Source organism: Carassius auratus, chromosome 37 (assembly GCF_003368295.1).
Source record: "Carassius auratus strain Wakin chromosome 37, ASM336829v1, whole genome shotgun sequence".
In the NCBI taxonomy this organism is placed as follows: Eukaryota; Metazoa; Chordata; class Actinopteri; order Cypriniformes; family Cyprinidae; genus Carassius; species Carassius auratus.
The window spans coordinates 10,288,796-10,303,220 of NC_039279.1; the positions used below are offsets into that span (position 1 = coordinate 10,288,796).

The window sequence follows — 14,425 nt, forward strand, 5'->3', positions numbered from 1 at the left end:
GAATATAATGGTAATGTAAAAATGATTTAGCATTTAGCATTACTTAACTAAACACTATTGCCACAGTAAGTACAGTAGTACCGCAGAATGTTCAATAGCTTTAATCCCACATGGATTTGGTGAAGTTAAGTTGTGCATGTCTGGCTACATCTATACGCTTTCACTAATTCGGATTACAGGTCTTATCATGTTTGTGTGCTGTATGTCTGTTTTGTGTTTTCAGCACCGGTTCGTCAGAAGCGTCCTGCACCTGCAGTCTTTAGAAAATAAGCCATTGAAAATGTCTTTCATGACATATTATATAAGCATGGATGAGACTAAACAGACGTTTCCTTACACCACCCGTCTGTTACAGCATGACAGAAAACTGCCCTGCATAACACACACAGACACACACACACTACAGTTTCAGATGTAATGATACAATGTACTTTCCTGAATTTATGACACAAAGATAAGTTGTCTTGTATTGTTGTCTTGTATAAACTAACAAAAGCAGAGACAGTTTAACCCAAATGGTGCCGTGCTGTGTCCGCTATCTTCCAATCAGAGCTGCCGTCCTGTGGTCCAACCCAAACGGAAGAAACTATTTGTTCATTTCTAATTAGGGGCAGGAAATGTTTGTTCATATTGAATTGGGTGGGCCTCCTTCAGATTTCTTGGCACATTTACACAAACTACTTAAGCATCCTGTTTAAATTCCTCCTCTCTGAATGAAGAGCAAAACTCACAGAAGTAGGCTTTTGTACACTTACATAAGAGAACTTTGTTCATCAGAAGTCATGGCTTAAAATAATTTGTGTCAGACAGGGAATGTGGAGTGTGCCAGCGTGATATTTCTGGCAGTACTTCAACATTGAGTGTGTTGCATTAAAAACCAACCACCACTTCACAGTTAAGACTTATTTAATATACCTACATCCTGATTGATTTTAGCATACTATTCTTGTGATTGTTTCTCTGCATAATGCTTTAGCACTTTAAAATCACCAATTTAACATTGGCACAAAATCTAAAGGTTCTTTCATGTCAAAGTACTGAGGGGTTCGTTCAGATTTTACTAAACCTACGCTTGTCCCATACAGTTTGTGCTGTGGAAATGAATAAGATTTCAAATGAGGCATGCTTTTACTGGGTGTGGAGTCCATTCTACGAAAATCAACACTGTCTTTTTATTTTTATTCTCCCTCGGTCTCTCTAGGATCGGTTGTTCTTTGTTATGGAGTATGTGAACGGAGGAGACCTGATGTTTCAGATCCAACGCTCACGAAAGTTTGATGAAGCTCGTTCCCGTTTCTACGCAGCTGAGGTCACATCTGCACTTATGTTCCTGCATCAACATGGTGTCATCTACAGGTATAAACACACCATTTGACTTACATTTTTATGAATGTATACACATTTATTATTAATTAAATTATTATGATCATTACCTACATATAGCTGTCTCTGCATAATAAGCTAGGATATGAACACCTATTTTAAAGAAACAAATAATGCACACTTCACCCAAAGTTACTTTGCAATCACATTTGACCATTTGATGTTCTTAATGCACTTTTATATTAGTGGCGGTATTGTAAACAACACTGAAAAAATGTAGAAATTTGATTTCAATCTACAATTTTTGGTGACACGATCACTGTAGAAATTGTACACTTCAACTAGTCATGCCATGAGACTCCACTGTGACTTCAGCTCCCACAAATGATGCCAATTCTACCCAGGCATCATGCTAACTGGCACTCAAAGACTTTAAATGCTTGTTTTTGTTCCAGCTCTGAGGCAGATGCTAATCCTGTATGACCTGTGAGAGGTAGCAAGAGATCACACCATTGTTAGTGTAGCATTTAGTATCAGCTTACCTCTCTCAGTGAACTAAAGTCCTCATTCAGGCCAGAGCAGGTTTCCTGCTCCCCAGGCACAACTGAAGAGACTGCAGCTCTGAGCTCCTGATACAGTTCAGAGGAGTTTTTTAATTTGCTTTTTTTAAAAGATTAAATTATTGACACACGCTACATCCATACAGTAGCAAAATACAGTTTACAATGTTCAGTATAGTGTGTTTACACTCAATGCAGTCACACCTGTTGATAAATATTGTTGTCAGTCCAAACTGACTGTGTGAACATAGCCAAACACACTGATTCTTTCCCAAGTACAAACTTTAATCCCACTGTCTTTACATCAGTTTATCACACAATCAGACTTCCAAGCAAAAAAAGACATGCTGAGAGGTGAATACAGAGGCTGCATTGGGTCACACGCCCCAAGAAAAGCACAAAAAACAATATTCCTTATCTAAAGCTTTGGTAGATATTGTAGAACTGTCATAATCCTACTCATTCCTGCAAAGAAACAAGGTGAAACTATACACGACCCCCAATTGAGACAACTCTCATTATCTTCACTTCCATGCTGTGTTGTCATGTCAAAAGTGCTTGCCATTTCAATGTCTTGATGTGTATATTGATTTGTTTTAGTCCAATAAAGCAAGTCATTAAGCAAGTGAGCTGTCACTGCCCATCTCCTTCTGCAGGATTTGTATTTTGTTAATAGTAGTCTATTGAAGAAGAATCTTATTAACGGTTGCTGGAACACCAATGTTAAATTCCTCACTAATTATATTAATAGTACAATGCGTATGATCAAATGTTTCCTAATTTGTGGTTTATAATTTAATAGGTCTTTATTAAGTGTCAAATGTACAGGTGGTTTTGGATGATGGATCTGGCCTCAGGGAATCGTTAAGGAATGTAAGTGGAGGTAGGATGTATTGATGGATTAAAGCACCTGACCTCTCTGAAGAATGAGAGGCCTCTTTAGCCCCCAGCAATACCAAACCCTCTCCACCTTTTCTCTCTAGCTCCTATTTTTCTTCGTGAGGAGTGCGGTTAGATTGGAATTCCGAAAAACAGAGTATATGAGACTTCTCTTAAAAAACGTTTTTTTTAAATCTTACCAAGCCCAAACTTTTTGACATAGTTGTAACGTGGAAGAGGTGAGAACGTAGTAGTGGATCCAAGTGCATGCAAACACCAGCAAACAGGTACAATCCAGAGCAAGACAAAAGAGTAATCCAATAAACAGGCGAAGGTCAGGGCAGGTAACCAACAATTATAAACAAGGACACAGTCCAGGGATCAAAAAACAAGGCAAAGCAACAAGATAACTAGGGACCACTACAGGCTAGGCAATACTAAGTGATGAATGATTGAAAAACCAGGCTATAAATAGGGTGAAACTTATGGAGGTAACAAGACACAGGTGAATGCAATAAGTGATGATGAGTCCAGGCAAAGGATTATGGGAAATGTAGTCTGTGACGGTGGCAACAGTCTGGGGTGGAGTGCCCTTTGGAGGAGCTCATGGCCAGTCTAGTTGGTGATCATAACAGTAGTGTAAGTTTGATCAACTTTTATAATTTTTTTTAGCCTTTTTTTTAATTATTACAAATTAAATATTATTGAAGCGTAGTTTTTTCTAGTAACATTTTTATAATAAGATGTATAATAATCATACAAATACAAATATAATACAGTAATACACTTATAAAGTACTTGTAAATCATTATAGCTAATTCATAATTTATAAACTGTAGTTAATATATTAATAGACTTTATACAAATAGTGAGTTCTTCATTCATTATCTGTCACACTTGGCCTAAGTCGAGGAGCAAGGAATGAGGAAATCAGGAATGCACTGAACAGTCTTCTTTTAATTCATAATCCAAGGGAATACACAGGGTAGACAGGAGCACTGGAAACACATATATTAGGGGGACTAGGGCTTATGAATGCAGGATAATTGGGGAAATACAGGTGCATGGAATAACAAGTTAATGGGGACATGGAAAACATGTAGTAAAGGAAGTGTTGATTGGTATTATGAAGTGAATAGTTCTCACTTTAGATTAGGTTGTGGTAAATGGAAAAATGCCATTTAGTTAAGTGCTTTAAACCAACCTTTATTTAACTTTGATTGCATACATATTCACTGTCCCTTTAAATGTTCACAAAATATACATTAAGGACACAAACACATAGGCATATGTGGTTTACAGGGACTCTTCGTAGGCATAATGGTTTTTATACTTTACGAAGGAAAGTGAGAAAGCTAAAGCAAAGAAGTGGTAAACTGTATCTCTTTAGTATGTTGTGCAGGTCAATGTTTGTCCTGTGTACAGACTTGCTGTCTGATTAGACCCATAAACCATCCCGAGTTTTAACTCTCTTTTCTTTATCTTTCTGTTCTTGTAAGGTTATTTTATTTTAATTTTTTTTTATGGACTGGGGCTAAACGTCATGTTAAAGTGATGAGGTACTTTGGAAAAATCACTCTCCACACATAGGGAACACAGGAAGGCATTTCAATAGGGCCTAATTATGTGTGTGTACATGCACATGTGTGTATGTGTGGGAGACCATTCATTTTGGCATGTGTACGTGTATGTACAGTCGTCCAGTGGAGCTCAGAGGAAGTATGGAAATCAAATCCAAAAGGGGTCAGAGAGTCTTTACTTAAGTATTAAAAAAATTTATTTGTAAAAAATATATAAATTTTTTTTTTTTTTTTGGACCCTGCTGATGTATGTGTGTGTAAGAGAGAAATTAATTGTTGGTTTTGTTGCTATCAGGTAGACTCAGTGGTGTCCATTGAAGAGCCCTGAACACTGAAGCATTTGTTGAACCCTAAACAGTAGACAGTCCACTTTAACTCAACCTGTTGTGTGCAGTGGAAAGATGACAGCTCCTGGCTTTAACTTGCAGGAAGCTGTGTTGCAGTTCGCTATTTCTGTTGGCTATTGTCATGTTAAGTGCCTAACCTAAAATCCTTCCAACTTCCATGGTTGCTGTCAAAAATAGAACAGTTACGTGAACCTGGGCTGTCCCGCCCTCATGTCGGAACAGTGCATCACTAAAAGATTTGTCCTTGAATGATGCCAGCAAAGAAATGTTGACATTTTTTCCCCAATCAACCATCAAAGGATAGGCTCTCTGTTTGGCTCTCTGTTGCTATTTTTTTGTCTGTTGACAAAACTGTTGACACACACAGCACACTCATAGAGAGTTTATATGAAAGAACTATAGACTAGTTATTTGTAATGATTTGTAAGTACTTTATTATATTATTATAATAAGTAATATAATATATTATTTTAATAAGTATACACTACTTTATAAGTGTATACTTAACATTTGGAATATTATATCTATCTATTTATCTGTCTATCTATCTATCTGTCTATCTATCTATCTATCTATCTATCAATCTATCTATCTATCTATCTATCTATCTATCTATATATATATAGACAAGTGTTTGATGTTTTTAAAATAAGTCTCTGGTGCTCATCAAGGTTGCATTTATTTAAAAAAAAAAAAACAAAAAAAACTGTAAAACTGTGAAATATTAATAAAAAAAGAAATTACTGTTTTCTGTTTAAATATATTTTAAAATGATGGAAAAGCTTAATTTTCAGCTTTACTCCAGTCTTGTAATATGCTGATTTGGTGCTCAAGAAACATTTTTTTATTATTGTCAAACTTAAAAAACAGTTGTGCTGCTTTTTCAGGATTCTGTGATGAATAATCCAAAAGAACAGCATGTAATTGAAATATAAACTTTTATAACATCAGAAATGTCTTATTGTCACTTTCGATGCTTCCTTTTCTAGATTAAAATATACATTAATTTAAAAAACACAGCTTTTAATGGGCTACTGGTATGACTGGAGTATTCATCTCATTTAATGTGCAATTTTTCTGTAAGGGTAACCTTGTTTAATGAGGAAAAAATGACATTGAAGTGACTTGAGAAATGAACTTGAGCTTCCTTACAAATGCATGTCGTTTTTAATCACTTGAATAGTGTCATAAAAATACAACAGCTCATGTTACATTATGATAGACAGGTTTTACAAGAGAACTGAATCCTTATCTCAGAAGTGTGTAAACAGATGCACAGACACCTGATGTGTGTTAAACCACCCCCTGGCTTCTGTATTCCTCAATATAACCAACACATACACATTTAAACACACAAGGTTATCAAGAGATCATTGCAGGCACATGCACCCATTGACTGACATGCTCTGGCACCCAGCATTCTCTTCTCTAACCTTTCCTGCTCCACCTACCTCAGTAAAGATGATATCTGTTAGATAGAGCATGACAGAAACTTATTGGCAGTACATTTCCCTTCAGCCTCAGTCAATCACCTAGAGAAGTCATGCCGTACCATGAATCATATACCTACCTCAGCAAGGCTTTGATAACAATGGCTCTACTCATTCTTACATGAGCCAGAGTGGATTCTATTCTCAGGTGAATAGTACACTGATATAAGACTCTTCTATGGCTCATTAACTGCAATTCACAGATCACAGAAAGACCAGCCATGCTCCGATACGTCTGTGGAGACGTCTTCAGATAAAATGCAGCGTCCCTTATCAGAGCAATCCACCCAGATGACAGGGTGTAAAAATACAGAAAAAAAATATGTTCAAAAGATTTGGGTCAGTAAGAATTTTGTATATTTTCGAAGGAAGTTTTTATACTCACTAAGTCTGGATTTATTTGAACAAAAAATAAAGAATAAATAGTACCAAAGTGAAATTATTACAGTTTCAAACAACTGTCAAAAACTTTTTTTCTGTTGTACTATATTGAAAAATGCTCTTTAGGGAAACACGATCCTTCAGAAATCCTTTTTATATGCTGATTTGGTGCTTGATAAACGTTTATTATATCAATGTTGGAATTTTGTGGAAGAAAGAGCAGCATTTTTTTATTATATTTTATGTAACCATGTAATTCTTTACTGTGACTTTTAATTTAATGCATCATTCCTGAATTAAAGTATACATTTAATAAAAAAAATACTGATAAACTTTAACTAACTTTAAAAAAAAAACATGAGAATTAAAACGTGAGAATTATTATTAATTATAATATGATACTCTAAAATCCATAGAATAGTTAATATTAAAATGTTTAAACAAAACAGTACAATAACTCAAAATCTTTACACCTCTGATGGAGAGTTAGTATCATGAATTTGATTGTATTTTGCTTATGGTTTTGACTTAAGCATGCAATCACTAGGCTGTGTCTTTTTCTGTTTTGTTAGTTCTTGTCTTTATTTTGCTCCGACGCATTGAGAAAACAGGATTTATCAGGCATGACAATCAGATTAGCTCCTCTGTACATTCCTGCCTTCGTTCGGGTTCCAGCCAACAATGAGCACATGTAGAGGAATATACTGGTGTTCTGCACATACCTGTTTGGTATAAGATATGCAAAACACGTCACTTATTTATATCATTGGTGTTAGTTGCTGCAAACGTGTAATGAACTCTCTGGCCATCTGAAACCATGGAGACACTGCATTGATTCACTTGACTGACATGGTCGGCATGTCTCATGTGAACGCATCAAACTGTCATGTGACCCCCACTAAGTTTTTAATGTTTCTACATGTTTGAAAAGTCCTTTGCCACTGAATGCCCTCAGCCAGATTCCACTGACTGTGCTCTGGCTGGTATATTCATGTCTCTCATCCTTTAACCTTTAAAATGGCATTACAAAATCCCCACCTTCTCCTTGTGTAGTGATTTTTTTTCCACTATATATCACTGAGCTCAAACATCCCCTGGTGAAAGCAAGCTACTGTATCTGCACTGGGGCAAGTCTCTGCAATCACTGTGATCTAGATATTATCATGTCCTGAAGTTTTTGGCTTTGGCCACATCGCTAGAGTCTTCAGTAGGACTCAGCAGAGTTATTAATAAATCTCTATGACCCTTGGATTAAGTACAAATTTAGAGTATAAGATGATTGGGCCATTGTGTGTGTTTACACTGCTGTTTAAAAGTTTGGGGTCAGATGCGTTAAAGCAGGGATCCTCAAATCTGGCCAACAAGATCCTCTTTCCTGCAGAGTTTAGCTCTAACCCTAATCAAACACACAAGATTGGAGCTAAACTCTGCAGCACATTGGCCCTCCAGGACAAGATTTGAGGAACAATGCATTAAAGTGATCAAAAGTGACAGTTTAGATAAATGTATGGTTACAAAGATTTCTATTTCAAATAATGCTGTTCTTCTGAAGATAAAACATGTATCCACAAAAATATTAAGCAGCACAACTGCATAATGCACGATCGGCATTAGAGTTAGAATTTCTGAAGGATCGTGTGAGTAATGACTGCTGGAAATTCAGCTTTATGTTCAAATAGAAAGCTAATTCTTTAGACTAGTTTCTACTGCATTAATGATCAAATAAATCCAGCCTTAGTGAAGGAAAGAGATTTCAAAAACATAAAATTCCTAATTATAGAGACATAGTGTGGTGTTTCTCACTAGCACCCTTACAACTCTTCATTACAGACACGCTTAGTACTTTTTATTGTTGGTTCTTTATGAGATTGCGCCTGCTTTCATCAAACTCTCACTGGACCTTTTTCTAAGCAGCTTTAGGAGGCTTCTGATCACCTCATGATCTCTTTTCAGGGCTGTGTATGAACTTTTTTTTTTACACATAGCACAAGTGCTACTGAGGTTTAAAGTTTTGTAGCACAGGACAGACAAATTTAGCACAAGAATAAAACATCGGTTTCCATCTGGTAAAACAACCTCAAGTAGTGCAGTTAATCATTTAAACATGCAAAATCATTAATGTTGCATACAGGGTGCATACAATCCATGCAGCTGGCCTTTAACTGTAAATCACTAAAATGTCTAGGTTTTATTCAACAAAAAATGTAATTGTTGTGATAAAAAGGTAAAATATTATGACAGTAATTTCTTAATTATTGTCAAGAAAATGTATGCATTTAAAAATATATAGAAAAACATAAGGACTCGTATGAACAGATGTTTACTTCAGATTTCTTTAGAGATAGGGTGTTGCATGTATTAGTGTACCGTCTCGCAGAAACTCCACAAGTGAGACTCACAGAAACAATAGAGCTTATGAAGTTCCAGGAAATCCCTAGTATGACCAAAGACAAACAGCTTTTTTTCTTTCTTTTTTTTTTCATTATGAAGGGTTTTTACTGCTTACCTGAGGCTGCTGTCATTTTTTTCTTAGACAAATGTGTAGTCCTAAGTACTTCAAGCCATCTCAGGAATAAGGGAAGAGAGCAGCTTGAGTTTTAAATGAGGCATAGCACCACTGTGATATTGTTGTATTGTCAAGGTCTTGTAGATCATTTGTCAGCTTACTGTATAACAGGCATGCTAACCGCTTCACACCCCTTTAACAGCCTAAACTATTTTTTTAAAGACTGTAAGCAAGACACCAAAAATGTGAAATATGGTCTTAATTGTTTTGTTTGTTTTGTTTTTGCCCATCGCTTCAGAGATCTGAAGCTGGATAACATTCTGTTGGATGCTGAAGGCCACTGTAAACTGGCCGACTTTGGCATGTGCAAAGAGGGCATTCTGAATGGGGTCACGACCACCACCTTCTGCGGGACCCCTGACTACATTGCACCTGAAGTATGTCTAGTTAATCATAATGAACAGCTGAGGGGTTTGACATGATTTTGAACCTTGTTTTTGTGTCTTTCTCGTTCAGATCCTGCAGGAGTTGGAATATGGCCCATCGGTGGATTGGTGGGCTCTGGGCGTTCTCATGTATGAAATGATGGCCGGTCAGCCTCCGTTTGAAGCTGACAATGAGGACGATCTTTTTGAGTCCATCCTCCATGATGATGTGCTTTATCCTGTGTGGCTCAGTAAAGAAGCCGTCAGCATTCTGAAAGCTGTAAGCGGCCCATTTCTTGAAATCATTTAGTTTCTTTGTGTATGTGGTTTGTGGTTGGCCCATTTATCATTTCTTTTTCCACTTGTGTTCAGAATCTTTTCTCTTCCTGCAGTGATGTGTTGAGCTCCACTGTAGGGTCATGCACCTGGCTGCACTTTCCCTCTGACCTCTCCAACCTTCCTCTGTTTATTTTCCTCCCTTATGTTCCTCATTCATCCCTCTGTTCTGGTACATTTACCTCCGACTTACAACTACAATAATTTTGTGTCATATTGAGAAATATCTAAACATGCATAATGATTGACAGGCAAAGAGTGTTTCTGATTGGCTTCTTGAGTAATTGTTTATAAGAAAATTTTGGCATAATTTTAATAATTATGGCAACACTGCTCTTTTTTTAATCTTTTTTTTTATTATTGTTGGAAAAAATAATAGTCAATTTTTACAGTCAATGTTTCTACATAATACATAAAACAATTGTAAATTTAAAATTATAATTATAAAATATATATAATATATAATTAAACATAATTGCAATATTTTCTAAATGTATTTGTATATAAAAATGTAAATACAGTTTTATTGTTGAATCTTTACAGATTTTTATTGTTAATGTATTAATGTAAAAATTTGCATTAACCTTCTTTAATAAATGCTTCTTTAATAAATGCTTTAATAAATGCTAAAGTATTCTTATTTGGTTAAATATGATACTTAAGGCATTAACTAAAGTTATTAACAAATGAACCTTATTTCAATGCATTACCATTTTTTTGATTGGCTAAAAAGGGATTGGCTGCTCAACTGACTTTTTTTTTTTTTTTTTTTTTTTGCTGTTATAAAGACAAACCCTTTTCTGTGATATTTTCCTTGTGTTTTTTTGGGTCGTATTCCACAAAAAAAAAAATGCCTTACATCTCCTTAAACATTGTTCATATATGAATTATGTAATGTAAAATGTATTCCCTTTCCTCAGTTCATGACAAAAAGCCCCAGTAAGCGTCTGGGCTGTGTGGTGACCCAAGGACTGGAGGAAGCCATCAAGGTCCACCCTTTCTTCAGAGATATCGACTGGGTCTTGCTGGAACAGAGGAAGATCAAGCCCCCCTTTAAACCTCGTATTGTAAGCATACATGATTTACACACAATCAAATAACCCATTTCTGTAGCTCAAACAATAGAGCATAGCACTAGCAACACCAAGCATCAGCTGCCCACTGCTTAACATCAGCTGCCCACTGCTTAAATGTAAAATGTAAATCATGAAATGCTCATTATGACATGTCACAATTCATAGAAATTATTTCTGCAAAACACTCCGACATAGCACCGCGCACATAGACTTTATCTCTCATGTTCCTCTGTCTTTAGCGTCTGTGGTCTAGACTGAAAGTCAGATGCCACAACGGCACTTTTCAACTTCTGCTTTCCCATGGCTGGGGGAAGGGCTGAGAGGGTTGTGTGTATGTGCGCATGTGAATATGTACACAAGTGGGTGCTTTAGATGGAAAGGTCACAGAAAGGTCATAGAAAGGTTCAGAGAAAACCTGACCGCCACTTGCTCTCTTGCCCTCTGAGTAACTTTGAGCTGGCGTTCCTTCACCACACTCTCTAGAGTATCTACGCACCTGTGGCTTTTAACTGAAAGTCTACACTGCTTCTTAGAACAGCACTGAGGACAAAATCTTGATCTTAAGTAATACAGACATTTGTTATTATTATATCATAATAATATTATTATCATTCTCGTATTTTAAAAGGGTCATTTTTGATGAAGATAAATGAAAATTCTGTCATAATTTACCCTCATGTCATTCCAGACATCCTCTTCCGTACTTCATTTAAACAAATAAAGATATTTTTTTAAGAAACATTTCTGTCCATCCACTGAAAGTCTGTTACACCAAATCGTGACGTTTCAAAAGTTCAAAAGCATAGCCAATATGAGTCAAACTGTTTAATCTAAGTCTTTTGAAGGAACTTGATTGATTTATATGATGATAATATTTACATCAAATATGGTAAACGAGAGCTTGAACATTTTCAACCAATGAGGTTTTTCTCAAGTTTCAAGCAAGTGCTATTGATCTTCTGCATGAACCAATTGGAAGTATAATTGAGCTTCTGCATGAACCAGTGAGGACTGTTCTTGCATGTCAAACAAGTACAGTTCAGCCTCCTCAAGAACCAATGAGGTTTGTTAGATACTTTTATGAACTATTTGAAGTGTCAATGAAATCCCTCGGGTTTCAGTTGTGTCCTTATTTGTGTTAGAAAATGAACAGAAGTCTGACATAATTGAGTGAACTATCCCTTTAAAGGTGAACCTCAGAAAACATTCAGAAAACCATATATCTCTTTTTGTCTTTGCTATAGAAAACCAAGAGGGATGTGAACAACTTCGATCAGGACTTTACTCGTGAGGACCCTGTGCTGACGCCAGTAGACGATGCCATCATCAAACAAATCAACCAGGATGAATTCAAGGGCTTCTCCTACTTCGGAGAGGAGGCTGTGTCTTAAAGTCTAACTTGATGTCTGTCAGCACAAATATATGTTAAACACACCTACAAACACTCAGAAACCCACATCGCATCGCAATACATGAACACACACTCCACAGATGTTCTGAAGACGGGGCTCAGACCGGACAAGAGCAGAACCATCGATCCCTGTGTTTCAGTTCCCCTTTACTGCTGTTTTCATTTTTTATTATTCTCTAAATCTCTAAAAGAAAAAAGAAACTGTACTACACATGGATCTCATCGCAGGCCTGAACAAGTTTTGCAAACCAATCAGAAAAGCGAATGTTTTCCAGAGCCCAAGAAGGAAGGGTCGGAACGCACTACCTTAAACCAAATTTGACGATACCAGTGATTGTACTATTTCGGACTCCAGTCAGGTCTTCATTATCCCTTGATGGAAAGGTCTTGCCCTTGAGGAGGAATTTACCCTGCATATGTGACAATTGACATGTTGTGCTGTGCAGTCAAATGCCTTTTTGTGTATTCAGGTGAAATTTTGGGAGCAATTTTCTAAAATATACAAAGACATTTGTAGTATATATATATATATATATATATATATATACACATCAGTGTTATGAAGGTCCATTTAGAATGTTAACCTGCTGTATATGGGTTGTGTTATGAAGTGTCGGCCTGAGTAGTTGTGTGCATGACATGTATGTGTCCGTGTGCATGTGTTTGCATGAATGAGAGCGAGAGGCCCTTGCCCTCCTGAAGCTCTTAGGTAGTTTTCATGTTGTTTTGCAATGGCTTTTCATTTGTGCTCGACTGTTTAAAGACTGCAGTGTGTGCGTGCGTGTGTGTGTGTGTGTGCCGTGTCCCACCTCTATGCATAATAAGGTATAGTCGTGGACAGACGGACCAGTACCCATAGCTGTCCGGTCATTGTGTATAGCAACATGTACATAGTATTCACTCCAAAAGCCTGTGAAAGCTTCTTAGAGTAGGCAATTGTTTGCATGGTCTTGCAAATTGTGTCGTTATTGAGTAGCATCAGTTTATGGAAAGAAAAACATGTTTTTGATATCTATGTGCAATACCCTGAACACATTTCCCCAGTTGTTTTCTTTATTTTTTTCAATTGTTACGTTTCGGTTTCTCTCGTGTGTGCTGATTTTCATAGGTTAGAGCTTCACCAAAGGCTTTTCTCGCTCTCTCGCTCATGCTTCTCTCTGCCGTTTTCATGTATATAGTTTGCTGAAGTACATAAGCTGTGGAATGTAGTGGAAAATGTGTGAGCTCTTAATTTATTCAATATACATGTAGCTACGCTTCCCTTTTTGTCAGTAAGTCCGTTTTTTTCCCTTTGCATCATTTTGTGTTACTTTATTTTAGACAATGAAACCTTGTTACACACCTCCGTAGATCTTTTAAAGTTTTTGTTTTAAAATTGTGTGAACCCCCTGTAGTTGAATCATTAACTTGTGCAATGTGAAAGACTCTAAAGGAGTGATGAACTAAGCGGAAAAAGGGTACATTTCAGGCGTACTAATTAAAACCTTCTGGAATGTGACGACCTTTTGTTTTAGCATTTTAAATGGCGATTTGAATAAGATGTGTTTTATTCTTTCAAAAGTGGTTGCTGTCTTTAAACGTTTATTTCTGTCTGAAGTTTCTTTTTGCTTCAACATTTTGTTGCTTTTTTTTTTTAAATGTGTCTGTGGGTTGATAACGGTAGCTAGGTCAATGTTGCCGATTGTCTTTGAAGCCTTTTCTCTCACAGGCGCTTTCCTGTCAGTCGCCCTCATGGTATCATGCCAAATGTCTTGTTCAGCTTTATTTTCTCCCGTTGTTTCCTTTTTAATTGTAAAGGAATGAACTTGATGTATAGGACGCATCCATGGTCTGTCTTCAAAGTCAAAACAGATTAAATAAACTATGAATTACCTCTTAAATTAAATGCAAAGATTTCTCTGGCTGAATATTGAATATTTGTGCATACAGTATTAAAATACATAAATGTTTCATATGTATGATAGTGCTGTATTATATACATCTGGTATTGAACTTTAGTTACTGTATGGTGAAGCTTCATGTGCACAGAGGTATTTTCTTTTCTGGATACACTACCTTTATCTTGTAAGCATTTTACTATGTGCCAAATGTACTGTCATCTAAAGGATGTG

The 14,425-nt window shown here is 36.4% G+C and overlaps 1 protein-coding gene across 5 annotated transcripts in view; it reads left to right on the forward strand.

Annotated features, from left to right (window-relative positions):
- Positions 1–13,633, forward strand: part of LOC113056147 (protein kinase C epsilon type-like) — a 46,996-nt gene extending 33,363 nt beyond the window's left edge. For 2 of the 5 annotated variants that reach the window (XM_026222692.1, XM_026222696.1), the window contains exons 11-15: positions 1,202–1,356; positions 9,365–9,503; positions 9,583–9,771; positions 10,748–10,894; positions 12,148–13,633. In XM_026222692.1, coding sequence (XP_026078477.1) covers positions 1,202–1,356; positions 9,365–9,503; positions 9,583–9,771; positions 10,748–10,894; positions 12,148–12,294 — 777 coding nt within the window. In that variant the 3' untranslated portion in view covers positions 12,295–13,633. Of the gene's footprint in view, positions 1–1,201; positions 1,357–9,364; positions 9,504–9,582; positions 9,772–9,863; positions 10,151–10,747; positions 10,895–12,147 lie in introns of those variants that run through there. The other 3 variants (XM_026222693.1, XM_026222694.1, XM_026222695.1) reach the window with 3 other exon arrangements.
- Positions 13,634–14,425: the final 792 nt, after the last annotated feature.